This window comes from Pseudophryne corroboree, chromosome 5 (assembly GCF_028390025.1).
Source record: "Pseudophryne corroboree isolate aPseCor3 chromosome 5, aPseCor3.hap2, whole genome shotgun sequence".
Classification (NCBI taxonomy): Eukaryota; Metazoa; Chordata; class Amphibia; order Anura; family Myobatrachidae; genus Pseudophryne; species Pseudophryne corroboree.
The window spans coordinates 375,573,693-375,595,698 of NC_086448.1; the positions used below are offsets into that span (position 1 = coordinate 375,573,693).

Sequence of the window (22,006 nt, forward strand, 5' to 3'; positions counted from 1 at the left end):
TCGCCAGTTCTGCACAACGGTCATCCCATCAGACCCGTTGAAGGCGCAAGCTCTACGCTTGGTTGTCCAATCCCTCCTGGAGACAGGAGTGGTGGTGCCGGTGCCTATCTCTCAAAAAGGGAGGGGCTACTACTCGACCCTGTTTCTAGTACTGAAACCCAATGGGTCTTTCCGGCCAATTCTCAACCTCAAGTCACTGAACAAGTTTGTGAGAGTTTCCAAGTTCAGTATGGAAACACTGCGCTCCATTGTACTGGCCATGGAACCTGGGGACTACATGGTGTCCTTGGATATACAGGATGCTTACCTGCATATACCTATTGCCATTCCACATCAGCAATATCTGTGGTTTGCTGTTGGCAACCTCCATTATCAATTTAGTATTATCAATACCGTTTGGACTGATCATGGCCCCTCTGATTTTCACCAAGGTCATGGCCGTGATGACAGCTCTTCTGCGTCAACAAGGAATCAGGATCCTGTCGTATCTGGACGGCCTGCTGATCCTGGCACACTCCCAAGATGTCCTCCCGAGTCAACCTCCAGCTGACGGTGCAATTCCTCACAGCCCATGGGTGGCTGATCAATTGGAAAAAGTCCTCCCTGGTCCCTGCACATCGCATGGTGCACCTGGGGGCTCGACTGGATACGCACAGCCAGAGGTTGTTTCTGTCTCCAGAGAAGGTCCTGAGGCTTCAGGGCAGGATCAGATACTTCCTCTCTCGCTCAAGAGTGTCCGTTCATTTCGGCGATGCAAGTACTAGGCCTGATGGTGTCGACTTTCGTCAAGGTGGAATATGCTCAATTCCATTCCCGCCCTCTCCAACGGTTAATTGTATCCAAGTGGGACGGTCTGCTTTAGCGGACCAGGTCTCAAATGATAGTCCTGACCCCGGAGGTCCGCTTGTCCCTGTCCTGGTGGCTTCAGAATCAACAGTTAAGCAGGGGCCGTCCCTTCTGGATTCCCAACTGGGTCCTCCTGACAACGGACGCCAGTCTGAATGGCTGGGGAGCGGTGTTCGAGCAACACTCGCTCCAGGGTCGCTGGACCAAGGAGGAGTCTCTCCTCCTCTTCAACATTCTGGAACTGCGGGCAGTGTTCAACGCATTGACACTAGCACTGCCTCTGTTAAGGAACAGGCCTGTTAAAGTACAGACGGACAACACCACCGCGGTGGCGTACATAAATCATCAAGGCGGCACTCGAAGCCGAAAAGCAATGATGGAAGTGTCCAGAATTCTTCAATGGGCGGAACGCCATCTGCCAGCAATATCGGCAGTGTTCATTCTGGGTGTCCTCAACTGGGAAGCGTATTTCCTCAGACCTGCAGCGTCTATCAATGGAACGTCCTCTACTACTTCCTCAACGCCCAGACCTCCTTGTTCAGGGCCCTTGTGTCTACCTATACCTGGCCAGACTGACTTTGATGGCGTGGCTATTGAAGCGTCACTCCTGAGGGCCAAAGGTTTCTCTGAGGCGGTCATCCAAACTATGCTGAAGGCCCGTAAACTGGCTTCGGTTTGGATTTACTACAGGGTCTGGAACTCTTACTTCACCTGGTGTGCTGATGTATATGAGTTCAGAACCTCATGGCTTCTGACCTTTCTGCAACAAGGCCTGGACTTAGTCCTTCGTCTGGCCTCCCTCAAGGGGTTCATATTTCTGCCTTGTCGGTGTGGTTTCAGAGGAAAATTGCATCTATTCCTGACGTTCATGCTTTCACCCAGGGTGTTTTGTGGATACAACCTCCCTGTGGCTCATTGGTATCTGTCTGTTATCCTTAATGCCCTGCAAGTGTCTCTCTTTGAGCCTCTTGATTCTGTGGACCTGAAATGGCTTACTATTAAGATCCTGTTGCTGTTGGCTATTGCCTCTGCTAGAGTGTCGGACTTAGGCGCTTTGTCCTGTCGTCCGCCCTTCCTGATATTTCATCGTGACCGGGTTGTTCTCCGTACTCGCCCTGGTTATCTGCCTAAGGTGGCGTCATCTTTCCATCTTAACCAAGAGATTGTGGTTCCGGCCTTTTATCTCTCCTGATTTGTCTTCCAAAGAAAGGTCTTTGGATGTGGTATGGGCTCTCCGTATATATGTGGAGAGGAGTGCCTCCATTCGGAGGTCTGACTCCCTGTTCGTACTGTTTGGTTTTCACAGACGTGGCTGGCCTGCAAAGAAGCAAACTTTGGCCAGATGGATTAGACTGGTGATAATACACGCTTATGTGCAGGCTGGTCTCCCAGTTCCTGCTGCTATCAAGGCCCATTCTGCTCGGTCTGTTGGACCTTCTTGGGCAGCTCGCCGTGGTGCGTCCGCAGAACAATTGTGCAAGGTGGCTACGTGGTCCTCTGTGAACATGTTCATCAGGTTCTATGCCTTTGATACTTTCGCCTCCCAGGATGCCTCCTTTGGACGCCGGGTTCTTGTGCCCGCTACAGTGCGTCCCCTCCCATGAGGAACTGCTTTAGGACATCCCGATGTTATTCCCTGTGGAATACCAGTGTACCCCGCTGCAGAAAAGGAGATTTATGGTAGACTTACCATTGTTAAATCTCTTTCTGTGAGGTACACTGGAATCCACAGGGCACCCACCCTGACGCACTTAGCTTCTTTGGGTTTGTATGGCATTAGCCGCTGGTCCCTTCTCCTGTCGTGAGAACGTGGTTCTATGTGACTAACATCTACCGTCTCTTTACCTGCTACTGCATTGGACTGGTTAACAAAACTGAGCTCCTGTGCACGAAGGAGGGGTTATATAGAGGGAGGCGGTGCAGTGCATCCTTGGAACAGTCAAAGCTTTTAGACTGTTGGTGCCTCGGATCAAGGTCCAACTCTACACCCCGATGTTATTCCCTGTGTAATCCAGTGTACCTCGCAGAGAGAGATTTAACAATGGTAAGTCTACCATAAATCTCCTTTTTTAGTTTGCCAACAAACCTGAATAACCCTCTTAGTTTCAAAATTATATGAAAAAAAGTGTTTTAAAGCTTACTATTGCAGCACTCATTTGGCTATATAATGTCCTACTTTAGTTGACACGGTTGGCAAACTAATGCATCATTAAACAAAAAAAATGGTTCACTGATTCTGTGTTTTGTTTTTATTTGTTTGTTCCCCCTCTCCTCCCTTCCAATTTTTTTTTTTTTAAATAAAGTATTTTTATTTCGAAGGAGAGTAGTTTGCATACAGACATTGCATAACAAGAACACATTAAACACGTAATGACATGTCCTCATCGGGGAACAGCATTCACTTTCGACTTATTTTCAAACTATGTCATTTGCTCATAGGCGCATAGGAATGTACAGTTATATATACCATTATTTTGCATTATCCGTACACTCTAGTATTCATGAAATCACATTATACTTTGTTTTGTTCCCCCCCCCCCCTCAAATATAACTCTTACGGATAATCCGTCCGAGTAAAACCCTTTAAAAGAAAAGAAAACAATCAGAAACCAAACACAGAGAACCCCAGAAATAAAAAAATTAAAAAAACAAAGAGACAAAAAACATTATGGGGAAGAGGACGCATTGGGGGATACTAGCACTCTAAATCCTACCCTGTCCAGATGGGCACAGAGCCACTCTCTCATTCACAACCCATTGGGTGAGAGGGAAGCCTATGGCCCTAGAAGATCATAACTTGGCAAATCCAGGACCTGTTAGTAACCCTATCACCATTAAGTTGTAGGGTCTGGGACGGAGTATATGAATTCCAGCCATGGAGACCAAATTCTTTCAAATTTAGCGGAGGCATTGTGTTTCATATAAATGTATCGTTCCTTAAAAACAGTGTCGTTTATTAGTGCCTTAAGAGCGGGGAGTGTAGGGCCCTTAGGGGCCATCCATAGCCTCGCAATGCTCACCTTCGCCATTGCACATATGTTGCGAGCATATAGGCCCTCTGGACCAGACACAAAGTCAGAGCTACCCATTCCCAGGATGCAAAATTGCGGAGTAAGCATGGCCTCGTCCACCCCTGTGTTCCCCAGAATCGATCCGACCCCCGCCCAGAAAGCCCGCAGCACCGGACAATCCCAAATGAGGTGCCAAAAAGTACCTGCAGTCATCCCACACTTAGGGCAGTCACCCACATGACCCGTCCCGAATTTGGCCAGTCTGGCCGGGGTCATATATATTCTATGCAAAAGGAAGTATTGTATCTGTTGATACCTGATGGATTTGGTAACCGTGCACGGAGTTTCCAAAGCAAGGGCCCAGTTCTCTTCATCTATGGGGCCCAGATCCTGCTCCCATTTGACACGGAGACGTGTCAAAGGATCTATATGGAGTTTGGCGAGTAGATAACCATAAGCATGGGAAATCATCTTAACTCGACCCAGCATACTTACAAAGGTCTTAATGGGAAATGGTATAATTTTAGGGGGGGAATTGGCGAATTGGGACTGCAAGGCATGTCTGAGCTGGAGGTATCTAAAAAAATAGGAGTTAGGCAAATTAAACTCATCTTTTAGTTATTGGAAGGATTTGAGCGCATTATCCGTATAAAGGTGATTTATGGAAATCACTGATTTAGGGGCCCAAACTTCCCTCCCCTCGAGCGCATACAGTTCAGGGAGCCATTTAGAATACCAGAGGGGGGTGTCCGGGTCCAATCCATCAAATTTCAAAAGAATTTTTAGTGCCTGCCACACCTTCATGGCTTGGTATATAAGAGGAGGGAGGAACCGGGCCAAGCTCCCACTCAGCAACACCTGCAGGGGGGATAAGTCGGGGAAGTAGCATTGGACAAATACCCAGTGTAGAGAAGTGACGCCAGTATCCTGTACCCATGCACTAATATGAGACAGCTGAGCGGCATAGTAGTACATCTGAAAGTTTGGCAAGGCCAGACCTCCGTCGCTGCGCAGCCTGGTGAGAGTGTTCAGTTGTATTCTAGGACGTTTGCTAGCCCATATTAAAGAAGACAGGACACTATTCAATTTTCTAAAGAAGGATGGATGAATATATACAGGGGATTGCAGAACCACATATAGAATCTTAGGTAGTATTATCATTTTTACGAGGCTGACCCTGCCAGATACAGTCAATGGAAGCTTACACCAAGTCTTGGATTTTCGAGTAATTTGTTGCATGATCGGATCAAGGTTCAAAGGTGTAAAGTCAGAGGGGTCATTGGTTACCTGAATCCCAAGATATTTAAATTTCGCCGTCCAACATAGCGGTAGGGAGATTTTAGGAGCAGCAGGGGGGGGGCCAATCACAGGCATAATAGAGGACTTAGACCAGTTAATATGAAGGGCTGAATATACACCGAACTCCTCAATCAATTGCAACACTGTAGGCATAGACCTGGTGTAATCCTGCAGAAACAACAGCATGTCGTCAGCGTAAAGGGCAATCCTATCCTCACGAGGGCCGGTATGAATGCCCACCACGCCTGGGTGGGACCTTATTAGACAGGCCAAGGGTTCGATGGCCAGGGCAAACAAGGTTGGGGACAGAGGACATCCCTGCCTGGTCCCGCGAAACAGGCGGAACGAGGGAGAGATATAGCCATTCACTGAGATCCTGGCAGTCGGGTGCTGATAAAGCAATTTAATCCATTTTATAAAATTAGGCCCGAAACCCATAGCTGTCATGACCTCCCATAGATAGGACCACTCGATACTGTCAAATGCCTTGGCGGCATCCAGTGAGACCACTACCGAGTCAGAGGGGAAGTCATATGGGATTTGTAAGATGGTATATAATCTACGTAGGTTAATAGAAGTGGACATCCCTGGCATAAAGCCGGTCTGGTCGGAGTGGATAATGGAAGTAATTACGGTGTTGAGTCGAACTGCTAAAATCTTTGCCAGGATCTTAGCGTCAGTGGGAATCAATGATATCGGTCTATAGGATTCTGGGGATCTAGGGTCTTTTCCGGGCTTCGGGATCACTATAATAATCGCCTCCGCCATAGAGGGGGGAAGTTGATCATTAACAAAAATATCAGAATACAGGGCGTGAAGCCTAGGACTGAAGAAATCTATGTGGGTCTTGTATACCTCTGAGGGGATGCCATCATAGCCCGGTGCCTTGCCGCTGGGAGACAAGCCAATAGCCGCCGTTACCTCTTCCAGAGTTAAGGGTGCCTCCAGCATCTCAGAGGCCTCCGGGGGGAGTGTGGGTAGGGGAATATTACTTAAATAAGCGGAGAGGTCTGATGTCGAGTCTACCAGTTGTGAACTGTAGACCTCAGCATAGTAGGAGCGGAATAGCTGCGCAATTTCCGGCGTGGTGTTCACAAGGGCGCCATCGCTACCGGTCATCTGAGCAATTGTAGAACTTGGGCGGTCACTGTGCACCAATCGAGCCAACAGGCCACCTGGCCTATCGCCCTGCATGTAAATATTAGTAGCCTGAAATAGAAGCGAGCGCGAGTTTTTATCAGACAGATGAGTCACCCATGCCGACTGGGCCGCCAGCCAGCGTACCTTCAGCGCAGGGGTGCCATCCACCAAGTATCTAGATTCCAAATCCCTGGCGTCACTCTCAAGGGCTCGCTCTCTCTCCCTGCAGGACATTTTGAGGGCAGAAATACGTCTAATATACGTTCCCCTTAGGAATGCCTTAAATGAATCCCAAACCACTGTTCCGGGGGCCGAGCCTACATTGTCAGTAAAGTATCCCTCCCACTGAGTCACCTGGTCAGAGCAGTCACCTATTTGCAGCAGCCAGGAAGGATGCAGTTTCCAATAAGATTGACCCCTCTGGCTCACCATAGCGAGAGTCAACACCATAGGGGAGTGATCAGATATACCCCGGGCCTCGTATTGGACGTCAACCACCCTAGGGAGAAGAACGGGGGAGAGTAGGGTCAGATCGATCCTGGAGAACGAACCATGCGTGCCAGAGAAGCATGAAAACTGTCTAGTCGTAGGGTGCCGAGCTCTCCACACATCCACCCACTGCAAATTATTCAGAAAATCAGCAAATTTAGTAGGACTAGAGCGGACCCCAGCAGCCTGCGGAGAGCGCCATCTGTCTAAAGCTAAATTCATGACATTGTTAAAGTCACCCAAGCAGATTACCGGGGTGTCCGGAGAGGAGGCTATGAATGAAGCGGCCTGCTGTAGTACATCGTACGAGAATGGGGGGGGGGGATATAAACCGCCAGTATGTAGTAGGGTTGGGAACTTAGTCTACATTCAAGGAACACAAATCGACCGTATTTGTCAGTCTTGACCGATACCAGCTCAAATTGGACCGATTTCTTTATCAGGATTGACACACCCCTGGAGGAAGAGGAGTGAGAAGCGTGATAGGCCCAGCCCACCCAGGGTCTTCTAAGTGACAGTAACCTATTCCCCTCCAAGTGAGTCTCGCAGAGACATGCAACATCCGGCCCATATTTCCGAAGTGTAGTTAATACTAAGGAACGCTTTATCTTATTATTTAAACCTCGAACATTCCATGTCAGAAATTTCAAATTAGCCATAGATCTGGTAATATTCTATGTAGTAACCTAAAGATACAGTCCAGCGAATATTCCTGGAAATTGTTAGTGAGGGTAATAACAGTGCTATACTACTCAATCCCTGATTCTTAATCGACAGTATCCAATGCATCAGACATACTTCCCACATCAAAATGAATGTACTCCAAAACAAATTTAAGCATGAGAAAAATAACAAACTATAGAAAGAAAAATACTTGTGTAAGGCACAGCAACAAGCTGTTCGCTGAACTCTCCCCCCCTCCCCGTATACCACCCCTAACTTCGGCATACTTAAATCCCAAACTATCGTTTCTATCTCTCAAGGGCTAAATACTAAACAAAACCCTTAACCAAAGTCAAGCGATCAAGAGAAAGAAAAGAAAAGTCCTGAGCCACCAACGCCAAGGGGGGGCTCCCTGGACAATGGGTAGATGCCTCTGGTGGTCCCAACCGATCATTAGACAGTGCAGGGCCTCAATCCGGGGCCATCTGGCGCGCTCCCGGAGCATATCTGTCCAGCCATTGGGCCGCCTCTCTAGGGGAATTGAAGAATTTGGTTTCCCCGTCCGCTACCACCCGGAGTCGGGAGGGGAATAGCATAGAGTAGGAGACGTTCAGGTCTCTGAGGCGCCTCTTGATATGCATAAACTGGGCTCGATCCTTCTGGACTTCCGCGGCAAAATCAGGAAAAGCAGACACGGTAACCCCGTTTCTGGTAAGGGGGCCTTTTGTGCGTCCCAACCGGAGGACCGAGTCACGGTCCTTATAATGCAGAAATTTGGCGATGAAGGTGCGCGGAGGGGCGCCAGGAGGTAGAGGACGAGATGGTATCCGGTGTGCACGCTCCACCGTAAACTGTGCCGTGAAGGATTCAGCGCCGTGCAGTTCCTTAAGCCATGACTCCAGGAAGACCTCAGGCTGGGAGCCCTCCTCCTTCTCCGGCAGGCCCACAAATCGCACATTATTTCTACGCAGCCGACCCTCCATGTCTAGTAATTTGGATTGAAGGGATGTTACTTGCTGGGTTACCGTGGAAATAGATTGTTTCATAGGACCGCACATATCCTCCAGATTCGAGACACGGGTTTCTGCCTCTCCCACTCTCTCTCGTATGCGCTGGACGTCCTGCCGAAGCAGTGAGAGATCACACTGCACTTTCTCCATCTTATCTGAAAGACGCTGTTCCGATCCAGCTATTGCCTCCAGCACTTGTTGAAGAGATGGAGCTGCGGGTGTGTTAGGGGATTCAGCAGCTGTTGCAGATGGGGAGTAGGAGTGGGACGGAGAGGCCCCCTGCGAAGCGGCCTGCGAGGCCCGTTGGTTTAGTGGGTTAGGTTGTCTGGCAAATTTCTCCAGCTTCGCCGCAGCCGTGCGCTGGCCGTCCCGAACCATGACGGACAATAGGTAGTAACAGACACTCCGGTATAATCTCAGGTCAAAAGCGTAGAAGGAGACTTCAGCAATGAGTGAATTTTAGGGTTGTAATAAGCAGAAACACATCCGCAGCTGGTCTCCAAAGTAGTAGGCAAATGTAAAAGAAAGTACTGGCAGCGTCCCAGAATATAGGTGAGAGCAGGAGCGATGCAGTTATTTAGTATGTAAAATAAGACAGCAACTGAAGTCAAAGTGTAATTTGATCCCAGGAGGTAGAAGTCACTCACCAGTTACATATCAGTCAGCCTTTAAGTGAGAGTGTTCCCTCTATGACTGGAAGCAGCAGTCCAGAGCAGTGGGGCCGGGAATCTCCAAAATTGAGGCCGGGGATCCGGAGGAGGTATAGGCCGCAAATCCGGAAGTATGTCTCCTCGGCCGTACAGACCCCGGGGAGAGCGGGGAAATCGCCTGCCGGTGCCCTGCAGCGTAGGGAAGAAAAGCAGGGTATTCAGGCACACCAAAGGGGCCAGGATATTACAGGAGGATGTTTAATCCAGGGAGCTCCCGGGATCTGCTTCCTACTCCTGTGCTGCCGTGGCCACGCCTTCCTCCCTTCCAATTTAACGATTTTCCAGTATGCGGCCTTACATTACCAATATTTTACAGAGATTTACAGACAATTTTCAAAGATCAAATCTGCAAGTTTTGAAGGTGCCTGTTTACATAACGGTCCATAGATTGTCTGATTGTAACCATAACCTAACAAACTACTGTCCCAATTAATCAGTGATATCCAGCATGTTAGACGTGATTCACTGATTCCGATCACTTTTTGGTTAGAATTTGCGGTCTTTGAACACCATACTGTACATTGCTGATTTGTTTACACCATCATCTGCGAATTGCACAGGTACGTGCAGTCAGGGGAGGCAGTGCCTCCCCTGTGATTAATTATTTAAATAACACAAAGAAGATACTTATGACACATGTTCTGTGTCATAAGTATGTTCTTTATTTTATTCTAATAATTTTAGGGCTTTAAATAGGTTTGGGAGGCACTGATAGCAGTGCCTCCCGTAGATAATGGAAACTGGGATCGAGCGGGGGGTGGGGCCAAGAACTGGGCTGTAAAAGCCCATTGAAAAACATTGGCAAAGCGGCACCTATAGAAGTGCCTCGCTGACATCACTGTCAGCAAGGCAGAAATGATTGGACAGCGGATCCAGTGCTGGATCCGCTGGTCCAATCATCCATACGAGGCGGTGGGACAGTAAGCTGCTTTCCTCCCTTCAGCCCCCCCGTACTCCGTCACCTGCTGCTGCCTGCTGGCGATCATCCCTGGGACCCTGTGTAGAAGACAGCGGCGGCAGCGCTCCTGGAGCCGGCGTCTGTAAGGCAAGTGGTGAAAGTTGAGTAGCGGCGGCTGGAGCTCTCCTCCTCCAGCCTCAGCACCAGGTGTCTGTCTGCCCCGGAGCCGCGTCCAGAGTGCAGGGACAGCGAGAGGCGCCTGTGTTGAGTACAGCATCTCTCTCTCTCTATCTCTCTCTCTCTCCTGTGCATTGATGTATGTAAGCATAAGTTTCATTTTTACAGGTACCGGCCCTGATGGATTCTACTGGTGGACGTGATCGGCGTGGGATGTAGGTTAGTAATCTCTCTCTCATTTTTACAGGTACCCCTATTGGATTCTGCTGGACAAGTGGACGTGACCGTCGTGGGATGTAGGTAAGTATGTGTGAGTGTGTAAGTGTGTTTTTAATAAACTTTTACCTTCACGGTGTGTGTGTTTTGTTTTTATTTGGGTATTTTTGTTGTTGTAGAACTACAGGTACCAGCGGGCCCATTATTTCCTCGAACGCTGGTACTTGAGGTTCCCCAAGTACCAGCAAGCGGGGGAGGCTTGTTGGGCCTTGTAGTTCCACAACAAAAAACAATACTCTTTTGTTTTACACACATGGCTATCAGCCCGGCACCCACCGCCCAGGGGTGCTGGGGACAGCCTCGGGCTTCACCCCTGGCCCTTGGGTGTCTGGAGGGGGGGGACCCCTTGATTTAAGGGGTCCCCACTCCTCCAGGGAACCCCGGCCAGGGGTGACTAGTTGGGGGGGTTAATGCCACGGCCGCAGGGATCTACATAAATGTGTCCCCCCGGCTGTGGCATTATGCCCCTGGCTAGTGGAGCCCGGTGCTGGTTTTAAAAATACGGGGGACCCCTACATCTTTTGTCCCCCGTATTTTTGGAACCAGGACCGGACTAAGAGCCCGGTGCTGGTTGTCTAAATACGGGGAACCCCTGTCAAATTTTTTCCTGGTATTTAAACAACCAGGACCGGCTCAAAGAGCCCGAGGCTGGTTATACTTAGGAGGGGGGACCTCACACATTTTTTTTTTATTTTTTTTTTACATTTTTTAACCCATTCAGACCCTTTTCCATTAAGTTAATGGAAGCCCTGGACAACAAAATTGCATTCATGTCCTCCTCCCACTCCCTTCCCAAACACTAATTTTTTTTTTATTTTTTCTATACAAATGTACAATATATCACAAGTATGATGAGCAGGCAGGTAGCAGGCAATTGGCGGCATTGGACTGAGATGCAAATTAGTGGCGGAGGGCTGGGTCAGTTGATGGTGGATGAGTTTGTAAGCCATTGGCGGTGGCAGCAAGCAGCGGCTCAGGGCAAGTAGCGGGCATTGGCTCGGCGGCGGTAGGGGCCATCGTCAGGATTCGGCGGACATTATGGCTATAGTGCCTCACCAGCCACTGACCTCACCGCACGCCACTGGAATTGCAGAGTTGCCCCAATTAATTACTGGTGTATACTTTAGAGTATCTATTTATGTACGGTTTATTTATAAGCTGTGAAACATACCTAAGTAGCGAGGACATTTTTTTAAATGTATTTATTTTATTTTTGTAGAGGAAGAAACTCATCCAGTCGATTTAGGTTCTCTATCAAGTAAATTGTTACCAAGCTTTACTACATTGGGATTCAAAGATGATCGCAGGCATAAAGGTAAGAAGCAAGTAATACTGAAAGAGAATACCTGTATATTTCATGTGAATACTTGTTTTCTGGGGTTACATCTAGCTAATATAGGTATTTGGGTCTCTGTTAAGATAAAGGCGCAAAAACTAAAAATTGTTGTAGCTCTGTGATCCTATAATGGTGATTATAGAGGTGTAAGAGGTGGTTGAAGTGCAAAAACAAGAGGTCTAATAGAGGAAGGGATACTTATATTACTTATATTACTGACCTTATAGCCAAAATACTTCTGCTTTGGCTATGGCTTTCACTCTTTGGGCGTGATGTACCAATGAATCGCGGTACATCCTGCCACTTCGCATTGATACGAATTGCATATGTACTAAGATCAGCAGGGGATGCTGGGAGGGTTCTGTGACAGACCCCTTTCCATATCGCATTGCAGAAGACGCCCTATGGGGTAATGCCAGCAAAAGCGAGGTGGAGACCTGGCGTACGGAGGTAAGGACATAAGAAAATGTGGTAAAACCCCAAAAAACTGGGTTTTAACCACATTTTCACTTTCGTACATCCCCCACCCTTTGTCTTCAGACTAATCAGGGTGTTTAACGTGCATCCAGCTGTTTTGTGCTTGTAGTCTTTTATCGCTCCAAGTTATGGATCAGCAGCTACATTGTAAAGCTTCTGAAATTTATAAAATTTGCTATAGATTTTTCTTTTTAGTTACATTACTTTCTCTAACGTCCTAGGGGATACTGGGAAGTATTAGTACCATGGGGTATAGATCGGGTCCATTGGAGCCTGGCACTTTAAGAAATATTTAGTCTGTGCTGGCTCCTCCCCTCTATGCCCCTCCTGCAGTCTCAGTTTAGAAAAATGTGCCTAAGGAACCAGGTGCATTCTCTGGCGCTCCAGAGCGTTTTCTTCAGAAATTTGTTTTAGTTTAATATTTTCAGGCAGCACTGGTTGGCACCAGTCTGCCTGCATCGTGGAATTTGGGAGAGGGGGCACCGAACCAACCTCTTATAGTGTTAATGGTCCGGATCTCCGCTTACAAAACAGCTCTAGAGGTGCTGTTTCTTATACCCCCAGGGTGTGCGCGCACGTCGACAACATGCCGCCACCCCTAACAGATGCTGAAGACGCGGTGAGTACAGACACCGGGTCCCAGGTGACAGTGGCGGCACTTAGCTTCAGGCTGCGGTGCCCTCTGCGAACAACACACTGGCGCAAGTACAGGAAGGGGTTTTAACCCCGTTTTCTGCCATTATAATACATCTGAAGGGACCGCGCGCCATTGTGGGTGCTGAGCCTCCCGTAGAGCAGGACCAGTGGTGAATAGACGCCATTTCCTCCTGCTTTAGCCTACTGACTGCACGCAGGGAAGCGCTGCTCCTACACAGATCCTCCAGAGTCACTTTGTACAGGAGGATTTATAGAAAGGGGGGAGCATTTATAGTATCCAAAAACCAGTTACCTTATCTAAGGCTCTGCGTTATGCCCAGTAAAGTATTGCTTTAGCTGTGAGGCATTGTGTGCTGGTCTTATACCTCTCTTTCTCCGGCTGGGTCCACAGGTTATCCACAGGATAACATTGGGATATGCCGGAGCGACAGCGGAAATGGCACCAAATAGTCACAAGCTTTCTGGCCTCCCAGGATGCATCGGGGCTCCTCCATATAATCCTGCCCACCGACTCAGTCAAATCAGTTTTTTGTTTGGTGCGGCAGGAGCCGGACCATGGTCACAGGGCTGCTGTTAAGGCAGCCCTAAGCTTTTATTATTTTTTCTCTAACGTCCTAGTGGATGCTGGGGACTCCGTCAGGACCAGGGGGATAGCGGGCTCCGCAGGAGACAGGGCACATCTAAAAAGCTTTTTAGGTCACATGGTGTGTACTGGCTCCTCCCCCCATGACCCTCCTCCAAGCCTCAGTTAGGTTTTTGTGCCCGTCCGAGAAGGGTGCAAACTGGATGGCTCTCTTAAGGAGCTGTTTAGTAAAGTTTTTTTTTAGGTTTCTAATCAGTGATTCCTGCTGGCGACAGGATCACTGCAACGAGGGACTTAGGGGAGAGACTTGCAACTCACCTGCGTGCAGGAGGATTGAAGTTTTAGGCTACTGGACACTGAGCTCCAGAGGGAGTCGGAACACAGGTCAGCCTGGGGTTCGTCCCGGAGCCGCGCCGCCGATCCCCCTTACAGACGCTGAAGAAAGACGGCGGAACGGAGGTCCGGAAACAGGCGGCAGAAGACTTCACAGTCTTCAGAGAGGTAGCGCACAGCACTGCAGCTGTGCGCCATTGTTGCTACACGGCTCACTGACACGGTCACGGAGGGTGCAGGGCGCTGCTGGGGGCGCCCTGGGCAGCAATATAAATACCTATTTGGCAAATAAATACATCACATATAGCCATTAAGGCTATATGTATGTATTTAACCCAGGCCAGTTTTCCTAATAACCGGGAGAAAAGCCCGCCGTGAAAGGGGCGGAGCTTATTCTCCTCAGCACTCAGCGCCATTTTCCTGACCAGCTCCGCTGGTGAGGAAGGCTCCCACTCTCCCCTGCACTACAGAAACAGGGTTAAAGAGAAGGGGGGCATAAATTGGCGATATAATTATATATTAAGAGCCCATATATAGAAACAACACCTTCTAGGGTTGTTATATACATTATGGCGCTTTTGGTGTGTGCTGGCAAACTCTCCCTCTGTCTCCCCAAAGGGCTAGTGGGTCCTGTCCTCTATCAGAGCATTCCCTGTATGTGTGTGCTGTAGGTCGGTACGTGTGTGTCGACATGTATGAGGAAAATGTTGGTGAGGAGACGGAGAAAATTGCCTGTAATGGTGATGTCACTCTCTAGGGAGTCGACACCAGAATGGATGGCTTACTTATGGAATTACGTGATAATGTCAACACGCTGCAAGCCGGTTGACGACATGAGACAGCCGGCGGACAAATTAGTATCGGTCCAGGCGTCTCAGACACCGTCAGGGGCTTGTAAAAACGCCCATTTACCTCAGTCGGTCGACAGACACTGACACGGACACTGACCCCAGTGTCGACGGTGAAGAAACAAACGTATTTTTCCTTTAGGGCCACAAGTTACATGTTAAGGGCAATGAAGGAGGTGTTACGTATTTCTGATACCACAAGTACCACAAATAAGGGTATTTTGTAGGGTGGGAAAAAACTACTTGTAGTTTTGCCTAAATCAGATAAATTAAATGAAGTGTGTGATGATACGTGGGGTTCCTCCGACAGAAAGTTATGGGCGGTATACCCTTTTTCCCGCCAGTAGTAAGGGCGAGTTGGAAAACACACCTTAGGGTGGACAAGGCGCTCACACGCTTATAAAAAACATGGCGTTACCGTTTCCAGATACGGCCGCCCTCAAGGAGCCAGCTGATAGGAAGCTGGAAAATATCATAACAGTATATACACACATACTGGTGTTATACTACGACCAGCAATCGCCTCAGCCTGGATGTGCAGCGCTGAGGGGGCTTGGTCGGATTTCCTGACTGAAAATTTTGATACCCTTGACAGGGACAGGATTTTATTGTCTATAGAGCATTTTAAGGATGCATTTCTATATATGTGTGATGCGCAGAGGCATATTTGCATTCTGGCATCAAGAGTAAATGTGATGTACATATCTGCCAGACGAAGACACGACAGTGGTCAGGTGAGGCAGATTCCAGACGGCATATGGAAGTATTGCCGTATAAAGGGGCGGTCCATTGGACCTGGTGGCCATGGCAACAGCTGAAAAATCTACCTTTTGTTACCCCGAGTCACATATTGGCAGAAAAGGACACAGTCTTTTCAGTCTCAGTCCTTTCGTCCCCATACGGGCAGGCGGGCGAAGGCCAGTCATATCTGCCCAGGGGGAGAGGAAAGGGAAGAAGACTGCAGCAAGCAGCTCATTCCCAGGAACAGAAGCTCCTCGCGGCTTCTGCCAAGTCCGCAGCATAACGCTGGGGCCGTACAAGCGGACTCAGGTGCGGTAGGGGGTCATCTCAAGAGTTTCAGCAACACTCGCAAGGGAACTCCGGGATCCTACATGTAATATCCCAGGTGTACATTGGAAATTCGAGACGTCTCCCCCTCACACAATTCACAGGCTGTATTCCCAGCAGGTGATAATCAAAGTACCCTTCTTACAACAAGGAAGGGGGTAGTATTCCACACTATATTGTGGTACTGAAGCCAACCGGCTCGGTGAGATCTGAAATATTTGAACACTTACATACAAGCGTTCAAATCAAGATGGAGTCACTCGGAGCAGTGATAGCGAACCAGGAAGAAGGGGACGATATGATGTCACTGGATATCAGGGACGTTTACCTACAGGTCCAAATTTGCCCTTCTCACCAAGGGTACTTCAGGTTCCTGGTACAGAACTGTCACTATCAGTTCAGACGCTGCCGTTTGGATTGTCCACGGCGCCCCGGGTCTTTACCAAGGTAATGGCCGGAATGAGGATTTTTCTTAAAAGAAACATGGACGCTTTCCTGATAAGGGCAAGGTCCAGAGAACAGTTGGAGGTCGGAGTAGCACTATCTTAAGTAGTTCTACGACAGCACGAGTGGATTCTAAATATTCCAAAATCGCAGTTTTTTCCGACGACACGTCTACTGTTCCTAGGGAAGATTCTGGACACAGTCCAGAAAAACGTGTTTCTCCCAGTGGAGAAAACCAGGGAGTTATCCGAGCTAATCGGGATCCTCCTAAAACCAGGAAAAGTGTCAGTGCATCATTGCACAAGAGTCCTGGTAAAAATGGTGGCTTATTACGAAGCAATTCCATTCGGCAGATTTCCCGCAAGAACTCTTCAGTGGGATCTGCTGGACAAATGGTCCGGATCGCATCCTCAGATGCATCAGCGGATAACCCTATATCCAAGGAAAAGGGTGTCTCTCCTGTGGTGATTACAGAGTGCTCATCTTCTAGAGGGCCGCAGATTCGGCATTCAGGATTGGATGCCGGTGACCACGGAGGCCAGCCTGAGAGGCTGGGGAACAGTCACACAGGGAAAAAATTTCCAGGGAAGTGTGATTAAGTCTGGAGAATTCTCTCCGCATAAATAAGCTTAGAGCAAATTTATAATGCTCTAAACTTAGCTAGACCTCTGCTTCAAGGTCAGCCGGTATTGATCCAGTGGGATAACATCACGGCAGTCGCCCACGTAAACAGAAGGGCGGCACAAGAAGCAGGAGGGCAGTGAAAACTGCAAGGATTTTTCGCTAGGCGGAAAATCATGTGATAGCACTGTCAGCAGTGTTCTTTCCGGGAGTGGACGACTGGGAAGCAGACTTCCTCAGCAGGCATGACCTCCACCCGGGAGAGTGGAAACTTCATAGGGAAGTTTTTCAACATGATTGTGGACCGTTGGCAAAGACCAAAGGTGGACATGATGGCGTCCCGCCCGAACAAAAAACGGGACAGGTATTCCGCCAGGTCATGAGACCTTCAGGCGATAGCTGTGGATGTTCTGGTAACACCGTGGGTGTACCAGTCTGTGTATGTGTTCCCTCCTCTGTTTCTCATAACCAGGGTATTGAGAATTATAAGACATAGAGGAGTATGAACTATACTAGTGGCTCCGGATTGGCCAAGAGGGACTTGGTACCCGGAACTTCAAGAAATGCTCACAGAGGACTAAGGGCCTGGGGAGCTAAGAAGGGACTTGATTCAGCAAGTACCATGTCTATTCCAAGACTTACCACGGCTGCGTTTGACGGCATGGCGGTTGAATGCCGGATCCTGAGGGGAAAAGGCATTCCATAAGAGGTCATACCTACCTTGGTCACAGCCAGGAAGGAGGTGACCGCACAACGTCATCACCACATGTGGTAAAAATATGTTGCGTGGGTGAGGCCAGGAAGGCTCCACGACGGAAATTCAACTAGGTCGATTTCTACACTTCCTGAAAACAGGAGTGTTTTGGACCTCAAATTGGGGTTCATTAACATTTAAATTTCGGCCCTGTAGATTTTCTTACAGAAAGAATTGACTTCAGTTCCTGAAGTCCAGATTGTAAAGGATGTATTACATATACAGTTTTTTTGTGCCCCTAGGGGCACCGTGAGATCTCAACATAGTGTTGGGATTTCTTAAAATCATATTGGTTTGAACCGCTCAAATCTGTGGATTTGAAATATCTCACATGGAAAGTGACCATGCTGTTGACAAATATCTCACATGGGAAGTGACCATGTTGTTAGCCCTGGCCTCGGCCAGGCGATTGTCAGAATGGGCGGCTTTGTTTTACAAAAGCCCATATTAAAATTTTCCATTTGAACAGGACAGAACTGGGACTCGTCTCCAGTTTCTTCATAAAGGGGTGTCAGCGTTTTCACCTGAAACAACCTCTTGTGGTGCCTGCGGCTACTAGGGACTAGGAGGACTCCAAGTTACTAGACGTGGTCAGGGCCCTAAAAATATATATATATATATATAGTTAGGACGGCTGGAGTCAGAAAGTCTGACTTGCTGTTTATACTGTATACACCCAACAAGCTGGGTGCTCATGCTTCTAAGCAGTCTATTGCACGCTGGATTTGTAGTACAATTCAGCTTGCACATTCTGTGGCAGGCCTGCCACAGACGAAATATGTAGATGCCCATTCCACAAGGAAGGTGGGCTCATCCTGGGCGGCTGCCCGAGGAGTCTCGGCATTACAACTTTGCCGAGCAGCTACGTGGTCAGGGGAGAACACGTTTGTAAAATTTTACAAATTTTGATACTCTGGCTAAGGAGGACCTGGAGTTCTCTCATTCGGTGCTGCAGAGTCATCCGCACTCTCCCGCCCGTTTGGGAGCTTTGGTATAATCCCCATGGTCCTGACGGAGTCCCCAGCATCCACTAGGACGTTAGAGAAAATAAGAATTTACTTACCGATAATTCTATTTCTCGTAGTCCGTAGTGGATGCTGGGCGCCCATCCCAAGTGCGGATTGTCTGCAATGCTTGTACATAGTTATTGTTACAAAAATCGGGTTATTACTATTGTTGTGAGCCATCTTTTCGGAGGCTACTTCGTTTTGTTATCATACTGTTAACTGGGTTCAGATCACAAGTTGTACGGTGTGATTGGTGTGGCTGGTATGAGTCTTACCCGGGATTCAAGATCCTTCCTTATTGTGTACGCTCGTCCGGGCACAGTACCTAACTGAGGCTTGGAGGAGGGTCATGGGGGGAGGAGCCAGTACACACCATGTGACCTAAAAAGCTTTTTAGATGTGCCCTGTCTCCTGCGGAGCCCGCTATCCCCCTGGTCCTGACGGAGTCCCCAGCATCCACTACGGACTACGAGAAATAGAATTATCGGTAAGTAAATTCTTATTATTTTTATAATCTTACTATTTTTTGAGTGATCTTTCTTAACAGCGTCTTAGAAAGAGTCGCTCCAACAACTCTCCACCGGGTCGCAACAACGCTTACCTCCGGGTACTAGTGCTGTCTCGGCGGGCGTCTGTGACGGATGTTCTAGCAGGTCCAGCAGACGTTACCAGGCTGTGGCCGGAGCATGGGGAGAAGGTAAGGCTTCGGTTCCACTTACTAGGGTATTCCGGACACAGCCGCACTGTATTGGAGGAGACTACAAACTGTGGTTGATGCCCCGCCACTCTTAAGTGCTCCTGCGCTATGCTTTAGGGATCATAGGCGCCATGACTAGGTTGAGGCCGCAATTCCTGGAGTTGATGTCAGCAGGGGGAGGATAAGGAAGAAAAAGAAAGGAAAAGGATCGGTCTTCGGTGCACAAAGGTTTAAAATTTAACTTTTAATTAGTTGCTTAAAATATGACACGCTTGAACTTTAACGTGTTTGGCTGATCAACTGATATGCAAAATATTACAAAACACACAAATAACACATACGTGAAAATATGACAACACTTGTGAATCACAAACAAAAGAAAAGAAACAATCACATAAACATAAATTTGTTTAAAAATTGAGCGTCTGTTTTATGTCTGTCCTATTAAATCACTGTTTTAATATATAAATCAATCACTGCTGTCCTGTGTTTATTTATAATTTCTCTGACGTCCTAGTGCATGCTGGGAACTCCGTAAGGACCATGGGGAATAGACGGGCTCCGCAGGAGACTGGGCACTCTAAGAAAGAATTAGGACTACTGGTGTGCACTGGCTCCTCCCTCTATGCCCCTCCTCCAGACCTCAGTTAGAATCTGTGCCTGGCTCGAGCTGGTTGCACACTAGGGGCTCTCCTGAGCTTCTAGAAAAGAAAGTATTTATTAGGTTTTTTATTTTCAGTGAGATCTGCTGGCAACAGACTCACTGCTACGAGGGACTTAGGGGAGAGAAGCGAACCTACCTGCTTGCAGCTAGCTTGGGCTTCTAGGCTACTGGACACCATTAGCTCCAGAGGGATCGTACACAGGCCCAGCCTCGGTCGTCCGGTCCCGGAGCCGCGCCGCCGTCCCCCTTGCAGAGCCAGAAGCAAGAAGAACGTCCTGGAAATCGGCGGCTGAAGACTCCTGTCTTCATTAAGGTAGCGCACAGCACTGCAGCTGTGCGCCATTGCTCCCTATGCACACCACATACTCCGGTCACTGATGGGTGCAGGGCGCTGGGGGGGGCGCCCTGGGCTGCAATTAGAGTATTTTACATTGGCAAACAGCACATAATATAGTCTAATAAACTATATATGTGCAAAAATCCCCTGCCATAATATTAATATAAGAGCGGGAGAAGCCCACCGAAAAAGGGGCGGGGCTATCTCCCTCCGCACACTAACGCCATTTCCTCTTCACAGCTCCGCTGGAAGACCGCTCCCCAGGCTCTCTCCTGCAGTTTCCAGGCTCAAAGGGTAAAAAACGAGGGGGGGGGCACTAAATTTAGGCGCAAACTGTATTTGTATAGCTGCTATAGGGTAAATCACTTTTTGTTAGTGTAAATCCCTGTCTATATAGCGCTGTGGTGTGTGCTGGCATACTCTCTCTCTGTCTCCCCAAAGGACTTTGTGGGGTCCTGTCCTCAGTCAGAGCATTCCCTGTGTGTGTGCGGTTTGTCGGTACGGCTGTGTCGACATGTTTGATGAGGAGGCTTATGTGGAGGCGGAGCAGGTGCCGATAAATGTGATGTCACCCCCTGCGGGGACGACACCAGAGTGGATGGATATGTGGAAGGTTTTACACGACAGTGTCAACTCCTTACATAAAAGGTTCGATGACATAACAGCTGTGGGACAGCCGGCTTCTCAGCCAGTGCCTGCCCAGGCGTCTCAAAGGCCATCAGGGGCTCAAAAACGCCCGCTACCTCAGATGGCAGACACAGATGTCGACACGGAGTCTGACTCCAGTGTCGACGAGGACGAGACTAATGTACATTCCACTAGGGCCATCCGTTGCATGATTACGGCAATGAAAAATGTGTTGCACATTTCTGACATTAACCCAGGTACCACTAAAAAGGGAGAAAAAGCAACCAGTGGTTTTTCCCCCATCAGATGAGTTGAATGAAGTGTGTGAAGAAGCGTGGGCTTCCCCTGATAAGAAACTAGTGATTTCTAAAAGGTTACTGATGGCGTACCCTTTCCCGCCAGAGGACAGGTTACGTTGGGAGACATCCCCGAGGGTGGATAAAGCGCTCACACGCTTGTCAAAAAAGGTGGCACTGCCGTCTCAGGATACGGCCGCCTTAAAGGAGCCTGCGGATAGAAAGCAGGAGGCTATCCTGAAGTCTGTATATACACACTCAGGTACTATACTGAGACCTGCTATTGCTTCAGCATGGATGTGCAGTGCTGCAGCAGCGTGGTCTGATTCCCTGTCTGATAACATTGATTCCCTTGACAGGGACACTATATTGCTAACCATAGAGCATATTAAAGACGTAGTCTTATATATGAGAGATGCACAGAGGGATATTTGCCGGCTGGCATCTAGAATTAATGCAATGTCCATACAGGAGAGTATTATGGACTCGGCAGTGGACAGGTGATGCGGATTCTAAAAGGCACATGGAGGTTTTGCCTTACAAGGGTGAGGAATTGTTTGGGGATGGTCTCTCGGACCTCGTTTCCACAGCAACAGCTGGGAAGTCGACATTTTTACCTCAGGTTCCCTCACAGCCTAAGAAAGCACCGTATTATCAGGTACAGTCCTTTCGGCCCCAGAAAGGCAAGCGGGTTAAAGGCGCGTCCTTTCTGCCCAGAGGCAGGGGTAGAGGGAAAAA

At 48.6% G+C, this 22,006-nt stretch overlaps 1 protein-coding gene across 9 annotated transcripts in view; it reads left to right on the plus strand.

Annotated features, from left to right (window-relative positions):
* The window catches only part of BRD9 (bromodomain containing 9), a 351,813-nt gene that overhangs the window by 174,661 nt on the left and 155,146 nt on the right, over positions 1 to 22,006 (plus strand). For all 9 annotated transcript variants that reach the window (XM_063922671.1, XM_063922669.1, XM_063922670.1 and 6 more), the window contains exon 11: positions 11,739 to 11,834. In XM_063922671.1, the coding sequence (XP_063778741.1) occupies positions 11,739 to 11,834 (96 nt within the window). The remainder of the gene's footprint in view (positions 1 to 11,738; positions 11,835 to 22,006) is intronic.